Source organism: Babylonia areolata, chromosome 5, assembly GCF_041734735.1.
Source record: "Babylonia areolata isolate BAREFJ2019XMU chromosome 5, ASM4173473v1, whole genome shotgun sequence".
In the NCBI taxonomy this organism is placed as follows: Eukaryota; Metazoa; Mollusca; class Gastropoda; order Neogastropoda; family Buccinidae; genus Babylonia; species Babylonia areolata.
In genome coordinates this window covers 40461354-40480171 of record NC_134880.1, presented here as the reverse complement: position 1 = coordinate 40480171, position 18818 = coordinate 40461354, and the positions used below count along the sequence as shown (strand labels likewise).

Here is an 18818-nt window from a genome sequence, read left to right as displayed (position 1 = left end):
CATGAATCCTTTACTGGATAAAGCACAAAGCAGAAGTGAGTCATGAGGGCTTTGCCTCTTGTTAAAAGAAAGGAATGAGTTGGAGAAACTTGTACCACAAAATTCGGTCAAACAGAGCAAGTACACTGGCTGGAATTGCATGGTAAGTGCATTTAGCCAAACATGTATAGTTGTAAAACTTGTTTCAGAGCCAGTAGCAGAGGCCTTGCATTAGCAGGAAATTCAGCCCTTTTTATTTCTTCTGTTCATTCCTGGTGGAAAAAGACTCAAGCATACATGACACAGCACAGCACAATAATGCAACGTATCACTACAGCACATTGTAGTAGTACAATGCAGTACCATACAGTTCAGTAAATGAATTCATTCTTTCTCATGAGAAGGCTCTGACAACTATGGTGTGCTTGCAGGTGCTGACGATGCATTTGGTCGAACACCACTGGACTTTGCCAAGGAGTTGGGCAATGCCATCATTGGGATGCCGGACGGTTTTGACACAGACTTTCTGTCCAGTGATGAAGCCTTCAAGGCTGACTTGGGCGCTTTAGACCTGGACGGACTTCAGATGTTGACAGACCCCAGCATGGTCACAGATCCTGCCACAGAAGACACGTTTAAGCTGGACAGGTTATAGAATGGTGGTTGAAAATTGTCCCCTGGAAAGAGCCATGGTATTGGTGGGGCATGCATTTCATCGTCTGACAGGATCAGTTTCAGATGTCCTTTGTTGGAAATGTCACAGCAATGAACAGGGGGAGAAACATCACTTCAAGTTGGTTTCAAACTGTCCTTTTAAGACGGGTCGTCTTTTCACAGTTAGCCGCATGAAATTTGGCCAAGCAGAGCAAACTGATAGGCCTAGTTTGCATCAGTTTGACATGGTAAGTATATGTATCACCAGACATGGAGTATAATACAAACTCCTCCTTTTGAATAGAGTTTGTTTTCAAGTAATGTGTGACATCAGTTTGTTTTCATCGTGTGACGTCTTGTGCTACACACCTGATGGCTGCATTGTTAGAAGAGATGCACAGACTGAGTTTTGAGAATGGTGTACATGCACACTTGCTGCAGATATGGATTGGCCAAGACGTGTCGATTTGGACGTCTGGGTTACCTTGTCATGTTGAGGAACAGGAGTAATAAAGGACCAGGACGTGCTTGTGACAGTCTTTTTCAGCTGGTGGTCTGTGAGGAGAGTTTGTCCTGTTGCAGTTCGACGAATGTCATATCTGAAGTGTTAACATTCTGAGTGAAAGCTTACTCAAAACAAATGTTTAAAACAGATGAACTACACTGCAGGAACACAGTGATCAGCATTTCAGTTAGATTGTATAGATGTCTCTTGCCCTCCCCTTGATCCCCACCTCCCCTTCACCCTTAGTATCAACTCGATGCCTTTTTTCATGGTAAGGAAAAACACACCTGCTGTTTTATCTGGTATTCTGTTGAAGAGATGAGTGATAATAATGAAACAATTTTCCTGGAAATCAATTTTTGTTAAATAGAAAACCTTTAACCTCGGTTGTCAAATAAATTTACTGTTCAGTAGAGAGGAGAATTATGCAGATAAGACATTGGGATTTTTCTGGAAAGCTTGAAATAGTAATAGAATAAAGGTTTGTGGTGAAATTTAATGGGTAACATTTGTCTCACAAACAATGTGAAATTCAGTCACCAAGTATGATTCCCATTTTCTGGCTTGTTTATTGCTTGTGTATCTTCTTATCTACAGCTGTGAAAGTTCCTGTGTGTATTATACATACCTGTGAACGATGGCTTCTGTGTTAATTCTAGGACTGGACCTGTGCATACATTTACAGGTTTATTGCATTGAAACATGACGAGAACAGTCTAGTCTAGGCAGTGTGAAATGGGTTATATTGTTAGCGTGATGTGTCTTGGAGATAGTTTGAAGTTCAGTGTTTGGTATAGTTTTGTTTTCAGTAAGTTTAATGTGCCAAGAGATAGAGTGAAGGCAGATTGAATTTTAAATGTTTGGAACTGCTTTTTTTCAGTAAGCTTCAAGTGCCAAGAGAGAGTGAAAGGATACTGGTTGGAGACATTTTGATTTGATTTTTAGCTTTTGGTGCAGTGACATTTTTAGGCTAGTTTAATGTGATACCATGTAGTAAACTGGTATTGGTTGGTTTAGCATTTTATGTTAGAATGTGTTGCAACTGGTTGGTTTATTGTGTGATTGGTTTCATTATGGTTTTTTTATTTTCTTTTTTTTAATTTTAAAGTAAGTGCTGTTGTTTACTATCATTGAAAAGGATGTCAAGGTTTTTGTATGTCAGTGGTGTCTTTGCATTCTTATTACAGTGCATATATTCTGACTTGTATACACAGTTGTAAGCACCACTCGGGGATATATATGTGCTATTGATCTATTCACATTGTTAAGCATAGGGAAGGGTTTACAGCATGGTGCCAGTCCTTTCGTCAGAAAGCTACCTTCTGATGTGATGGATAAATAACAGACTTTTGACGGTGTCTGTTTTATTTGCATTTTTTTACTTGCAAGCAGTTGGCATCTATTTATTGTGGCTGCTTCTTCTTTAAGTGTTTGTGGGCTGCACCTCCCAGTCTCATGTTGGCTTCCTTTGGATGGGCTTTTTACCTGTGCGACTGTATTTTATCTCCTTGTTTTAAGCAACCAAACTCTGGGTTTTGAGGTACCCAGAAGCAGTTTGTTCTACAACTCATCCAACAGTGATGCTGAGAGCAAAGCCAGGACAGTCTGTTGAAAAAAGGCAGAATTAATGGTAATATAATGGCAATGAATCTACATACTGGCTTCTTGTGCCTGGAATTTTTTAAAAACAGGAATAAGCATATATTTATACACAAGTATAAATTACACATACATATCATAATATGTACTTACATGAAGAATAACAGTAGCAGGTAGGGATAGGAAAAAAACAGAATGGGGATGTGTGGGTTGGTGAGTGGACGTCTGCTAACAGTTACAAATGTAATTGCACATTGAGCATCACCTGTTGAGTTGAAAGAGGTGAAAGCTGACAGACTGGCTGTCGCTGTATACTGCTAAGTACAAGCGCACCTCTATTTTGTACTCAGACCAGTGCAATCACAATCATGTTGGGCAGGCCCTCTCAGGGTACATACACACTAAAAAGTGACGTGCACCTTTTTAACCGTCTCTTCGAAAATGTTTTCTCTCTGCATATGTAAGCGTTGACAGCATCACTTTGATTTCATTTGTTATTATAGGGTAATTCGAAAGAGATGAAGAAAGGCACAACATTTATAACATCATATATATTTGAATATCATGTGATAACAATGGCACAACATTTATGTTTGAGTATCTTGTGATCAGTTCTTTGTGTTTGCAGGTGACTAGACAAGGGAAAGAATTCAGAAATGTTGAAATGAGAAGTAAAACATTGAAGTCATGAACTTTTGCTTCAGTACAATTTGTGTGCCCCAGTATGTAAAGTATTCTTCTGACCTGTTGGACTTTCAGTGTTACTGATTGATTACTTTTCTTGCTGATGGATTAGAAGAGTGTGATACTTGTCAGTGGAGCTGAAAATCTGTGACTGTGATCTGTTACATTGGCTGGCAAAGTTCTGAACTTCAAAATATGTTTCATTATTAGTTTTATTGGCAGATGGTGTGAGCTGTTTGCTTCTGATATCATTGATCAGAGGCCTTTTAAGTCATGATTATACTTCACAGATTATCCAGAATTATGTAAACTTCATACTTCACAGGTTATCCAAGATTGTGTAAACTTCATTTTCTAAAGTAGCTAACGTTGAACTGAGAAATCAGTTACATGTTAAAGAAAGAAAGAAGAAAAAAAAAGAATAGAGAGAAAAAAAGCAACCCCAAAACAACTCAAGATGTCTAGCTCTTGCATTGCCTTTTTGTTATTTTTTAACAAAACTTTGTTGTTATCTGAGATGCGCACATGACAGACTGGTCTGGACTGAGCCAGCAGTATAATGGTAGCCTGTGATGCCAGAGAAACTCTTTGAATGTGTTCAAGCTGGATTATTTAAAAAAAACTATTTACTGCCAGTGTGTTAATTGCTATTTTGCCATGCAGTTGTGTTTCAAACTTCTGTTTTGCACTCCAGTTTGAGTTCTACTTTGAGCAGCAGTTCATGACATGTCTTTGTTTTTTTGTGTTTTTTTTTCTTTTCTTCAGCACTTCAGCTCAAAATGATTGCGTCCCTTGTTGAACATTTTCAGTTTGTTATGTGTTCCACAGTTTTTTGATAACCATTTGCAGTTGCTGATGAAGCTTATGGTGTTAAGAATAGCTTCGCTGTTTGTCTCTTTGAAGTGTTGATTGCTGAATGATTTCCTCTGTCTCCCCACCCCCCTCCCCCACCCCTTTTTTGTTTATTTTTTCTTCTTTTGAATAATGTACGTAGGTGATAAAATTGCATTATATTATTGAGTTGTTTTTTTAAACACTTCTTGACTGATATTATGATGATTGTTTTACAGCCTTTTCTATTAAATTTATCATGTAAATGGTGTATCTTTAATTCTTTGAAAGTTCAACAGTTTTAGGAATGTAAAAATCAAACTCTCTCTCTCTCACATAGATACATTTGTATGCATGTCATGCACCTTATAGGTTATGTTAAGTAATTTACTTATTTAGGTATTTGGTTTGTTTATGCTAGAATGATAGTTAAATGCAGCAATGAGTTTATTATTTGTATATGTTTTATTTATTTTGTTCAGTTAGTTATTTAACTTCAGAATCTAAATTCTAAATCATTTTTGCTTGTCACCGTGTGTTGGCAAGTTTTCAAACAGCATTTATTTTTAAACAATTGAAAAAACCAACAGCACTGGACGAATATAATTCTGTTCACAATTTGAAAGTTTTCAGTTTGAGGTTTTGGGTTTGGGAATGAGTGCATGAGCTATTGTGAGCAAGGGCATCATTCCTGATTTGGGAGTGGGAAAAAGCTATTCTGGGTAAGGGCATTTCTGATCTGAGAATGAACATAACCTATTCCAATTAAGGCCATTCCTTGTCAGGGAATGAGTATAAGCTATTCTGGTTAAGAGTATTACTGATTTGGGAATGAGTATAAAAGGTATTCTGGTCAAAGGCATTCCTGGTTTGGGTTCTCAAGAATGACACAAATGGGAGCTGTGTCTTGTGCACATGTGTATATCTCTCCACTGGTGAAGAATGCTTTCTTGCTGCTGAACTTGTTTTGATTCAGCTGGCATCATTGAACAATTCATTTAAACATATACTAGAAAAAAAAGAAGTAAATTTGACTGTGTTCAAGGTATTAAAATCCAGAGACTGTTTTAGCATGTTTGCTTATTTCTCAAGAACCGTTCTTATGATATCAGTGAAAGTTGACATACAAAATCACAGTTACAGGTTACCAGAGCTCAGACCTTTGTTCTGAACACTGACTGAAGAGCTGTCAGGTCTGCCTGTGTGCACAGGTTATCTGTATATCGTTGTACAAATTACAAACATAATTTCAGAATCATTGTTGTGATATTCATCTTGGTTCAAAGTCTGCACGTTTTTTGCTCTGGCTGTCATTCTAAACAGAACTGTATAAAAGCCTGTTGTAAGATTAACAAAGTTGTTGCTTTTGAACTGGCATGTAATGTGTGAAACTGATATTAGTCTCAGTTTTTGTTGTTGTTTTTTTAATTAGAGAGTTACTGGTTGCCCAAAGGCCTGTTTGAAAAAGTTCAAAAATGTTACCTATTTTTCTGCCATTAGTTTGCTTTCAGGGCAGTGCCAAATACAGAAACTGTGCCCATCTGAAAGTGTGAGCTGGAAAACATTGACATGGCTTGAAGTAATCTAACTTTTCATTTTTGGGGTTGCAGAATATCTGTCCATTTCCACATTACTATTTTCCTTGAAAGATTACCTCCAAGCCTTGATTATTGTGTCTGGACATCACAGTGTTGTTGAAACTTGTTATGTGAAATTTGATTTTAATTGTTCAAAGCAGTTATGTCCAAATAATTGTCCCTAGTTGTCATTTGTAGTGAGAAGCACAGTCCAGGTTTTGAACACAGTGTCCTTATAGGATGTGGTAGAATTATGGAGCACAGAGGCATGTTTCAGAAGAGCTATGATCATGCCTGGGTCAGTCAGCTTGTAAGACCATTGAAAACATAAGACAAAGCTTCCCTAGGATCATGCGTGTGTAAATGCTGCCAGTGTATTTATTTTCATGTCACCTGCACCAGTACTGTGGAAAATTGTACCCCCTGCATCAGTTCAGGAAGTTTCTGTGGGGTGGAAATCCTGAAGCCAGTGGAAGATGTGGAATTAGAGTCCCAGCTTGGAAGAAAAGTGGAGTGTGGTGTCACACACATGAGGCTTCAGGACATTACTTTTTGTTATAGTTCTTTTTGAAAGCTAGCTAATCATACATGTTGGTGACTTTACCTCATGGCTTTGGAACTGAAACATTTATTACCTGGTTCTGTTTTGGGGATAGAAGAAGACTGTTGGTAATGCCGGTGTCAGTTTTCAGTCTTAGTGGATAACAAATTGATTGAAATCGTATTTGAAGTTTGGAGTGCTGTTGTCATGATGATGCACATTATGTGAAAATGTACAAACTGATATTGGCAGCTGTATTATTCAATAATGAAATAATTCGGATACAATTTTCTCTTCCCGAAGCACATTTTAAAAAAAAGAAGAAAAAAGAAGAAGAGAATGATGTTAATGTGTAAATATTGTATTGATGAGATAGGATAGATGATGACATATAGGATTAATTGTCCTGCCACCCCTTCTTGCATATGATGAACGGTGATCATGCCAAATGGCTTTGAGATGCTCTTTACATTTTATCATTGTTGTCATCAAGCTTACTTTTAATGTGATTCCTTTCCCTTTATTGTTGGATTCTTTGAAGAAGTGTTCACACTGAAATTATTGTGATGTTCTTTTCGGAATATGGTGAAGACAAAATTGTAGGGTTTGTATGTTTTGGTATGGTAACTGTGTTCAAGTTCCTGTCTTACTCTTAGTGAAGTTGCACTGTGATCTCAACACCAAGATAGCTAGCTTGTAGACTTTCCTGATTTGGGAATATGTGTTGTTGACTTAATGCCACAGGGGTTATGGAGAAGAGCTGTTTGCTTTTTTTTTGTGTGTGGAGGATATGTAACTTTTGTTTCAATAGGTACCTGAAACTTTCCATATTTCAGTGTGTCCATTGAGTGTGCAGAAATATTGAGGCTTTCAGTCCAGTAGTTTCATCCTGCAGATGCATTTATTGATTGATGTCTGCACTTGTGTGGGTATTTTTCTTCTTTCCTTGCATTTGACTGGATTGGTAAGCTGATGGAATTGTGCATCACACCCTACAGTATTTCAGTTTGTCTTGTGGTTTTGTTGCTGAGACTTGCATTTGGAAAGATTATTGTGAATGTGTGTGAGATTGAGAGAGAAAGAGAGAGAAGCCATTTTATTAGCAGGTGTGTGAACACACATTGCAAGTGGCAAAGTATGTTAAAATTTGCGTGCAAAATAATTTTCAAATAAAACTGGATGCTAGAAATTTACATAATTAACAAATGAAATAGGAAGGACTTTAATAATTACACCTTACTTGAATTGGGGGTATAAGGGTAAGATGATAAAAATGAGAATTTTCAGGGATTGTGACAAAGGCCAGTCAATGTTAAACAGGTGATGTGAATCAATCTTGGTTTCCTTTGGTCCTTTGTCCATGTACAGGGTTAGAGTGAGCAGGGGTATAAAGATGTTTGGTCGTTCAGAAACATTCCAGTGATATATTTTGAATGAATCAAAGATGGGTGCTATGAAAAAGAAATGTGTGTTCAAAACTGCAGTTTGCAACATTTAGATTGAATTCAAATGTAAAAATGACTTCTTTTTTTTTAAACATTTTTTTTTCTAACAAACTGAAACAAATGCAATGATTTGTACAGCAGCTACGTTTGTATGTGCATGTGAAATGATTGAATTAAGTTGTTTAACTTTTAAGCGATCCAAAACAGCTAAGTGTAAAATGACATCAGTCAAACACTATGTGCATGTTTCCATCTCAAAGTGGGCATATTTCAGAGGTCTAAGGTCTCAGTGACAAGAGCAGTCACATCACTACATTTCAGTCATGAACTGGGACTGGATTTGAAATTAGAAAAAAAAAAAAAGAAAAAGAAAAAAAAAAAGAATTGGAATGTCTATACCAAGCACGTAAGAAAATATTTCATTTTCCTCAAAAGTAATTGGAAGAATAAAGATATGTTATGACATTTCTGTTAGACTATTTTCTCCTTTTACAATTTCATTATCTGTCGTGTCAAGAAGTTGTAACAGCAGAAGGTCAAATGGCCATAACTTCTGTGGATTTTCACACCGGTACAAGGAGCCGTAGACACAGCGGATATGAATTCACTTCCCTGATGCTGTGATGGCCATATTAAAAGACTGGGATTTTCAATCTTAACAATAGATCCTGGTCCACAAACATGGAAATAAACTTCCTGCTGAGTAGTATGGTTTTAAGATGTTGAGAACTTTTTATTTATTTCATTAAAAATTTTTTATTGATATCTTTTATCTTTTGAACATTTTTAAAAGAAATCGACTTCAGTCTAGATAGGAGTATTAACACTGCAGCAGTAGGTTTTGATGAGAATTCTGATCAGTTATAAGAGTGTATTTTTGAGGTTCTAAAAGTGCCAAACAGCACTGTGTGGAAGAACACAGTATTAATATTTTGTGGAAGAAATCACTTTGAATGTTTTTTCTTGAAGTGCCAAATTTTCATAGATGGAAACAAAACATTTTAGAAGTTTATATTTCCTCTCTTTTTTTCCCCACAACAACTAGTGAAATATTTGAGATTGATGCACAACCACATACGCTGCTTTTTTGAAAGCATTTTATCTTCTTTGTGAATCCATTTGCAAGCTTCTGTTTGATGGAGAATTCTTCTTTTCTACGAAATACTGATGGAATGGACAGCAGAACATGAAACAGTTGCCTGTTCATGTCAAGTGTCAAGTCTATGAATGAAGGTGCAGCTTTTTTTTTTTTTTTTTTTTTTTTTAAACTGTGTTGCTGTTTCTTGGTATTAATTAAATGGACTAGTTACCACCTTCCCCTCCCAGCCTGTACCCTATTTTTTCCCCATGCTCAGCAGCACAATTTGAAAACATATTTTTCTATCGTTGCTCATTTGTGATACTTAAATCTTGAACTGGATTATTAATTAAGTGTTGTACAGATGTATATATATCCTGGTGATTTTTACCTGTTCTCTTTCAGTGGTTATCTTGTGATCATTTTTCCCCCTGTTCATCATTACTGTTTTTCCCTTGTTCATCATTGCTAAATCATTGTATTCATGTAGTGGAGAAGGGAAACGGTATCAGAACTTTTTTGCATTTATTCTGCTTGGAATGTTTACTTACTTCTGTGTGAAGATTAGATGTCTGTGTGTACTGAGACATACACTGGCACAAAATATTAACTGTTGCACATCTTTTGAGGTGATATAGCTGTGTATTTCTGTCACATGCCTGGCAGGTGTTTTCCATGTCTCTCTGTGGAGATGCTCCTTTTCACCAGTAAGACATCCAAGGATGCTCAGTTTTTATTGGTCCACAGTCATGTCAGCCCTGTATTGACATATGTGCCTGATGGGACACAACACCTGATTAGCATTAATAGAAATAATAAAATGAAAGGTGCACATGGCTTTCTCTTTTTGGTTGATGCCAAGATATGCTATGAGAGTACAGTCTTGTCCGGTAGTCCCAAATCTGAATGGACCCCCATAGCAGCATTGTCATAACCACATCATCTTTCATCAGTATGGAAATATAGGGGTTGGCAGCATGACATTCTGTCACACTTGCCTGCATTGTTGTGTGTGTTCCCTTGTCTTCATTCCTCAAACAAAACTGAATACAGTTTTTAAAAAAAATGGGAATGTGAGGGTGGTGTTGGGCTTATTAGTTTTTGGGGTGCGGATGTGTGGGATTTGAAGGTGGGATGGGAGGTAAGAAGAAAAAAAAGAGAAAAGATGGAAGCTGGTATCAAAGTGATAAATGTCAGTTTGATTAATCTGTATTCTAGTGTATTGTCTGTAAACGTGGAATGTTAAGTTTCAATATGTATATATACTACATATACTGTTGAGGACTTTCTGAGAGTTGTTTGACACTATAGAACAGCAGTCTGTGTAGGTGTGCATTGAAGGTTGACTGGCAGTTTTTAATGTTAATTTGTCTTGTGCATGAGAGTTAAGAGTTCTAGCATGTACTCCAGCAAAGAGTGTAGGACATGTTCTGGCAAAAAGTTTTGGATTTATTCTGCGATGTAGATGTATTCTATCAAAAATGATTTCTTGGATGTAATAGTTTGAGACTGTATTCTTTTAAAAAAAAGAAAGAAAAAAAAGAGTTCTATCATAGCGGTCTAGGATAGAAGAGTTCTGGACTGTATTCTGTCAAAAAGAGTTCGTGTAGGAGTTAATCGGGGATACAAGAACACTAGACTGTATTCAATCAAAAATAGGTCTTCCTTTGGGGCAAAACATTTCTCGGCTTTATTTTGTCAAAATGAGTCCTAGGATATATTTCATAAAAAATATTATTTGCATTTAATAGCTAGGAACTTAGATTTCCATAGACTTGATATAATGTTGCTGCAATGTGAAATTTGGCATGAAAACATACAAGTCTAATGGAAGATAATCAACACTTCACAAGGCAAGGTGGGCTTGAATATGTTGAATGATAGGAGAATGTTAAAAAGAAAAAACTTTTTTTCCACACATAAGTTTAATTTTCCTTTCCCTCTTCCACCTATCATTGTACAAAATAGAATGGTATCATTTCTCTTTTATTTGGTACCAACTCTTCTGGTCATTTACCTCTGATTATTGACATTTTTACTGTCTTAGCCATGACATAGAAAGTGTTCATGTGTGCAGCACATCACAAGAGAGTCTGCTGTGTGTAGTTTGCACTTGAAATGCACACTTGTGTTGTGGTGGGGAAAAAAGTGTACTTGTACTTGTCAAGGAGGAGGAGATGTTTTGTTTTTTATCCTGTTAATGTTGTGTAGTGTTTTCTAAACTGATGGAGTAATTTTAGTATGAGTGAATGATCCCCCATTGTGTGTACATTATGTTACTGCAGTATGTCATTATTTCATTCTTTTGCTGGGTTCTTTTTATGTTGATTTAAAGTGTTGGTATTGTGGAATGTACAAATTTGTATTCCATTCACATGGGCGAAACTTTCCCCCGAGTTGAATTTTTGAAAAAGAAAAAAAGAGAGCTTGATAAATAAGTCACAAGAAATGCTGTCAGTTTTCGGTTTTTTCTCTTTTTTCAGTATACATTTTTTTAACACTGTCTGGTGGGCTGCAGTTGTCCAGAAACATACAGCCAGTGGACTGGCAACTCTGGAGTCTGCACCTCCCACATTCCATGAGTCTCTGGGAGTGAGTTTTATTCATTCGTGTCGGACTCTTTTACGCTCTGCTGTCATAGTGACCTCAGTTTCCATCCCCTTCCATGCTCGGGGTTAGTCCTTTCAAGGTCTTTGGTGTCCACATATTCATGGGGGGGGCTTTTGCTGGAGGGACATGGTGGCAGTCTCCACTCTGGGGGCGGGGGCGGGGGCGGGGGCCATTCACTCAGTCTGGCTCCACGACTTAGCGAGTCGTAAATAGTTATTGTGGAAGTTGAAAAAAAAAGTTCATATTGAAACCCACTTTCTGCTTTCTACGATTCACTCACTCAGTACGGCCAGTCCTCTCTTCTCCTCTACACAGACCCCTTGGATGTCCAGTGGGTGTCTGGATGACCCAACCTTTAGCTTCCGTCATCAGAATTGTGGTATTCTTTGTCCACATTCACGTCTTCAGTATAAGTAATTGGGGTGAAACGCTGTTAACGTCGTCTCTTTCGCCATTCGTATGGAAAGAGTTAAAATGGTATTTGAACCCTTGAAAAAGTTTTGAGGGGGGTTAGAGGGTGGTTGGTATAGAGGGTCGTGTTGAGGTGGTGTATTAACTGCTTGACTGTCATGTGGGGCATATGGAGGGATAGAAAGTGGTCTTTGTTTGTGCCTCTTGTCTCCAATGAGACTTCTCTCCCATCACACCCTGCTCTGCTGTCAACAGTCTGAGAACTGACCTTTCATTAAGTTTGGGGAAAGTTTTGCCAGTGTATTTTAATTTTAAAAAAAATGCAAGCTGCTAAAAATATAATTCTTTGTTGAACATTCTGACTTGAGCAGTCATTTGTCGAAACATGTGTTGCAAGTTTTTGTTGTGGGAAAGCGTTCATGCATGCACATGATGCTTAGAGCCATGCGCATACCACTACTCAGCGCTATGACTGAATTGCCAGATACTGTTTTTTCAAATGATGATCTCCCTTTTTATGCTTGTGTTTGAAATGTTTCATGTGGGTTTTTTTTTGTTTTTTTTTTAAAGAATGTGTGTGGAATGTGTTTTCAGTATTTGTTACTTTTGCAATGGTAGAAAGTAGATGACACAATTGTTTTACAATAGGACTTCAAACATACATCCATAGAAGCAAGCACTTAACATGAAAGATTGGGATGTCGCTTTACTTGCACCTCTGCGATCACATGATTTCCCATGCTAATAAATATTCATTGTAGAAGAAATAAGAAGGGAAAATATGTAATTAACATCAATGGCAAATTGTTGTTCAAATGTAATTTGTTTGAGTTAGTTCAGTTGAAACTTGCTAGTGAAGGTTTTGTGTTGTCACCATTTCAGGTACAAATCAAACCAGACAACAACAAAAACAAGAAAGAAAAAAAAATTGTCCACAAACTTTCTTGATAAATCTTTTTTCTCTCAATCTGCAGTGGGTTACCCAGAAATGCTGTAGGAAGAGGGCCAGATGGTCCATGCTTTTTAAGATCAGCAGGATATTGCAAAAGTAAGGTGCCCATACCTCTGCTAACAACAGCAACGTGCTAGAAGAGCCCACACGCAAACCTTTGACAGGATCCCATGTAGAGCAGACATTAAGCTGAACACCTTCCCATGAACAGTACGTGACTGGAATGCCCTGCCCCAGGAGACTGTTGATGCCCCAACCGTTGAAAGTCGTTCAGGTGTTATTCTGCTGACCCACAGCCCTCTGACAACCCAACAGTCTCATTACCCCCCCTCCACCCCACCCCCTTCTTTTTTCTTCCGAACCAGCACCCACCACCAAAATGTCGATAAAGGTAAACGTTTTGACCCTTGTCATCAAATGGAAGAAGAATGCAAATGACAACGGCAGAAAGAAAGGGAAGAACAGGATGGGGAAGGGGAAGAACTCGGGCAAAATAGATGTGTGCCCGTCTTGAACGGCAGGTAATCAAAACACTCATTTTATGTGCGTAGATGTCTTGACCTCACATCAGAATGGCAGCAAAATGATATTGATTTTTTTTTTTTCAAACTTTTTTTCCAAAGAGAATTTTGCAGGACAGAATCTTTTTTTTTTTTTTTTTTATATATCTTTTTTTATTGTTAGATGTACTTTATACTTGCTTCTTTACTCATATCTTTCAGTGAAATGGTCATACTTCACACTAATTTATTGTTTTGGTGGCAGGATTCTTTTCCATAATTTCAGACACAGTTCTTGTGACAATCACAAGTTTAAAGCTCCAAAAAAGCTTTGGTTCCAAAGGAGAGGTCATCATCAAGGATTGGTCTCTTCATGAGATTTTGTGCAGGCTGCTAGCCAGTGTGTTAAAATCTATTTAAGATTAAATTCTCTTCTTTTTTTATTTATATATATATAAAATGTTCAGTCCACTGATATGAGATCAGGGCATAGGAGTGTTTTCCAGTAGATGTTGTCCTGTTAAAATTAACCACATAATTGATGGGCATGGGAAAAACGTGTACTTGTGTAGAATTTGTTGGATGTCTGTCATAGTGAAGACTTGATTACTTGAGTTGATCCTCTCATTGCTGTAATCTTCACCTGGAGTAAGGGTCTGTACATATGTTTGAAATTGTGGTAAACTTGTAACAAATGTGATAGCATTTGATTGAGAGAAAAAAAAAATCAATTTCTGAAAAGAACTGTGGAAATGACGTAATCAGTGTGTGGTAGTGTGACCTTAGAGCAGAAAAACAAAGAAAATTCAAGTGAAACATGAACACTCTGATGTCAAGTGCAGTATGAACAAAATTAAGAGAGAAGTTTTGTTTTGTTTTTCCATGAAAATATTGCTAGTTCATGAAGATGATTTCAGCATTGTGACCCTTGCTCACACCCCAAGCCAACAGGAGGGGGTGAATGGAACTAAGGTGTTGGCTCGGTCAAATTATTTTGATGAATTGTTTGTCACTCATTCATTTTACATGTTATTGACATTTTTGGCAATAAACATGAATGTGATAATGACATCCCATCGATCACATCAATAGTAAATTTGAGTAAAATCACAGAATTGCACTGTTGACTGTTTCATTATGTTCGTTGAAGGTTTGCCAAAAATATTGCATAGTCGCCCTCATCTCTCAGAATATGGTTCAACATTCATGTAAGACCAGTATCTGAAAATGGCAGCAGAATAATACATTAGTTTTGTGCTAGACTTCAAACTTGCCCCATTGTGGTAACATTTGGTGACTGACATGATCTTGGTGCAGTAGCTGAGTTGACTGCTTCTTATTGTTCTGGCTCGCTATTTGGATTCAGTCGACAAACATTACAAATGTAGATATGTATTTTTTCAGTATCAGCGCAATTGATTCAGTATAGAATATACTGATATGACAAAATGGGAATGCACTGAAATGTGGGTGCAAGTGTAAGAAAAGTTGATCGTGGATTTCATGTTGAAAGAGAAGTGGTGAGTGTTAATGGAGAGAGGTGTCTTCAAGATCACAAAGTACTCATGACTGCATGGTGGGGAACAATGGCAGAATAGTGCCCCTGTTTGAAAACCACGATTACATTGAAAAAGGGGGATGGAAGGGTTAGGGAGGGAGGGAAGCATGGGGGCATTGTTTAGCACTATTGTTCGACATACTTGTTGGAAAAAGAGAGACAAGGAAGAATAGCCTGCAGTATGGGTTGTAGTATTTCTCGCCAGCTATCATCAGCTACATTGAGAAAGAAGTCTAAGATTGTTTTGGGCTGTTCATTTTTTTCCCTCCCACTTTCATCAGATAAACCAAAGCAAAAATAAAACTTTTTTTTTTTCTTTTCACTTCCTCTCCTCACTTTCAGTCCTCAGTTTGAGTTGACTGTGAAGACTGGAGTTGATAGGTTGAGGAAATTTCTGCCTTGTTTCTCAATTTACATTTGAAGTCATTGAAACGTCGTCTCATTTGTCTTAAAAAACAAAACAAACTTTTATTGTCATCCCTCCTTGTGTGTGTGAGTAGATTCTTTTCTGTTTTTTTTGTGTTTTGTCTTTTTCTTTTTTATGAGGGTGTGGATGGAAGGATGGTGAAGAGGGGAGTTTTGGTTATAATCCCCCACCCCCACTTGTATTGCTCAATATCATGAATATGTTTTGAAAACTGTAAGGATGTTGCTTGTATATTGTCTGCTTGGTAACTTTTAGCAGTGTAATGAGTTCCTTCCCTATGTTTAGATCAAAATATTTTGTTTTGCCCTGTTTTATTTAGCATGTTGTTTGTTTTGTTGCATACATACATTGACATAGCCTGCGCCATCAGCCGTGATTGTGCGTTGCTGCTAAATGCATTTTGTTGGCTTCTCTTCCATAGCAGTTGATACTTCCTACTCCATGTACCACTGTTGTCGGCATCTGCAGCGTTTCGTCTTGTTTTACCATTTTCAATTTTCGCCATATTGAAGTAAATGACCTTAAAAAGTGCAATGGTGGTGTGGTCTTTTTTTTAGTGTGTGTGTGTGTATGTGGTCTCGATAGATCTGTGTGATGTCTTGTTTTGTGTAATGTTGGCTTGAAATTCAGGATACATAGGACAATAATCAAATCTTAGGCCAATGTCAACATTACAGGAAATGAAGATGTCGCATAGACCTATCAACATTACGGAGACAGATCTGGGGAAGACAACTGCAGAACAAGAAAGCACATCAACATACACTTTGTGCGTAAAACCAGTGTTCATAAATAACACATCATCTTACAGAAATGCGTTCGTTTTGGCAAATTTCAACAAATAGTGCAACACATTCAATCAGTTGGAACGCTTCAACAAATAGTACAACTCATTCGATCAGTTATTTGATACCATCATCATACTGTACAAACACACTTCATGGCAGCATTGACAGATGTGCTTCATTCATCACCCGAATCTGGTGAAACTTCTTTCAATCATTGAACTCATTCACTGCAGGCACTTAAGTTAGCAGATACCAAGGCTTGTGGTACTCCACATGATAATCTCTCGAGTAAAACATTAAATAATGTCATTCAGATGAACTTTTGAAGGAGTGCCAGGGATTTTTTTTTTTTTAAGAAGAAAAAGTGCTCTCACCTTGCCAGGGAATTCTGAGGATTCAATATATATATATTTTTTTTTAAATTCTTGTACATAAACTATACAAGATACAGAAGTAATTATTTTGTGATGGAAAATGAATGTGAATGGATCTGAGCTTTTCCCCCAATTTTGATTACAGATAATTATTCAAGCATGTCAAAGTGGTGTTAATAATTTTTATGCACCAGAAACGTCTAATTCTACCTCCATAGAACGACATCTGAAAAGCAAACAAACAAAATACAACTGGAAAGAGCATGCTTATAGTCAGATTATACCTGTAGAAGAAAATACAACAGGTTATATGTTTATGATGACAGTCACAACACTTGTAAACATGCAAGTGAATAACTGTACCAACAATGACAAACAGGGATTCTGTCAAAATACATGCACACTCCAAGTGGTCCAGTAAGCAAATCAGTATTGAAAAAAAAAAAAAGGGTTTGCTACCTGACGAATACTCTCTTAAATGGTATGTTTATAATCCAGACACATTAAACTAACCATTTAGAGTCTGTTTTATGTACATTGAACCAAAATCCAACGAAAGAAAAATCAAAATACATGAAGTCATTAGTGGATGTCTTATAGGCATTTGGGAACACTTTATGCAGGACGTCAGCTGATGTCTTATAGGCACTCGGCTGGTTTATGTCATTCAGGTGAACTTTTGGAGGAGTCAGAATAGATCCTTTCCACTTGAACATTTAATAATGTCATTGAGGTGAACTTTTGGAGGAATTAGATCCTCTCCACTTGAACATTAAATAATGTCATTGAGGTGAACTTCTGGAGTTTGAATAGTCCGAAGATGAACTGACACAAGCAACACTGTCTCTTGAACTGGAGTAAACTGTATACAATAAAGAGATTATTAGAAACAAATATACCACAGTTTTTTTTATCTTCATCTGACATCTACTTAAAGTCCAGTGGCTGCCCAGTGGTAACACATCAGCCTAGGAAGTGAGAGAACCTGCTGCACATGAAATCAAATCCCAGACTCGCCAGAATTTATCTCCCTCCACTAGACCTTGAGTGATGATCTTGTCATTGGAATGAAACCATCAACCATGGTCACTCATGTAGCATGCATTTGGTGCACAGAAAAAACTCTGTGGTAACAAAACTTTAAAAGGGCTGTCCCTGGCAAAATTCTGTAAAAAAAAAAAAAAAGCACTTTGATAGGAAAACAGTGGCAGACAGGAAAAAAGGTGGTACTGCACTGTATCTTGCTGACAGAACAACCCACTTCACTATTTCCTTCATCCTTGAGTCTATGCATGCATACACTTTTATCCCTTTTTAAAACTGGATATTAAATCTCTCTCTCCTCCCCCCCCCCTCTCTCTCTCTCTATATATATATATATATTAAACCCCCTTCATCCCACCCCACCTCTCAGTCCGTGGTCAAGTTTTCAATAATCAAACCCAAACTGACTAAAACATGGCCATTTCCTGTTAGGTTAGTTGTTTCGTTTCTTCTGAAAGTTCTTCATTTCTAGTCTAGGAACAGTCTGGACCTGAGAGACTGTCTGACCACTGATCCTCTTCCTGGTAGGAAGTCGTGTGTGCATGTGCTTGTGTGTGTGTGTGTGTGTGTGATGTATCATTCCACAGATTATCAGAGGTATTTCTGAAAGCAATATCACACATACCATGCTGTTTGGTAACTCTTAAGTGCAGACAAACTCAAGAAACCGGTTTCAAACTATCACAGCAATAAAACAGAACCATACCTTTGTGCCCATTCACGGAACAGACTGAATCCCAATGTATCCCACAGCCAACATAGCTGCACTTGTCCAAGTTTTTGAACACTTCATAAACTGACATAATTCTTTTTTGAATTTGTCTCTTTCCCATGTCAGTTACTCCAGCACCCCATCCCCCTCCCACCCTGCATTCCCAAACCTGTTTCAAATTTAAAAAAAAAAGACATCAGGAGTTCAGTGGTTAACTGGAAGCCAAACGTGTAGGTTAGTTTTTCCACATGCACATTAAACACACTGCTGTGGCTGCCAAAAACATCAAAGAGGAAGGAATACTTATCTGAAAATATCCAAGAACATTATTCTTACGGATGTGGAAGAAAACATGTAGACATGGGATATAACTCATCTTTACAGTTCTAGTTTCTTCAGGGGACAAAATGCTACCTAAAGATAAATGCTTGCATGCTACACAATGTTCACAGTGCAAAGTCCATGCTACAGCAGAGTGGTGGTCTAGTAATGTGTCTGCCAAGGAACCGAGAGAAACTGAGCACAAGGGTTCAAATCCTACACTCACCA

The 18818-nt window shown here is 37.5% G+C and overlaps 1 protein-coding gene across 4 annotated transcripts in view; it reads left to right on the top strand.

Moving 5' to 3' along the window:
- LOC143282065 (CREB-regulated transcription coactivator 1-like) overlaps positions 1-15885 on the top strand; it is a 55453-nt gene extending 39568 nt beyond the window's left edge. For all 4 annotated transcript variants that reach the window (XM_076587521.1, XM_076587517.1, XM_076587519.1 and 1 more), the window contains one exon: positions 411-15885. In XM_076587521.1, coding sequence (XP_076443636.1) covers positions 411-634 — 224 coding nt within the window. In that variant the 3' untranslated portion in view covers positions 635-15885. The remainder of the gene's footprint in view (positions 1-410) is intronic.
- The last annotated feature ends 2933 nt before the right edge of the window (positions 15886-18818 follow it).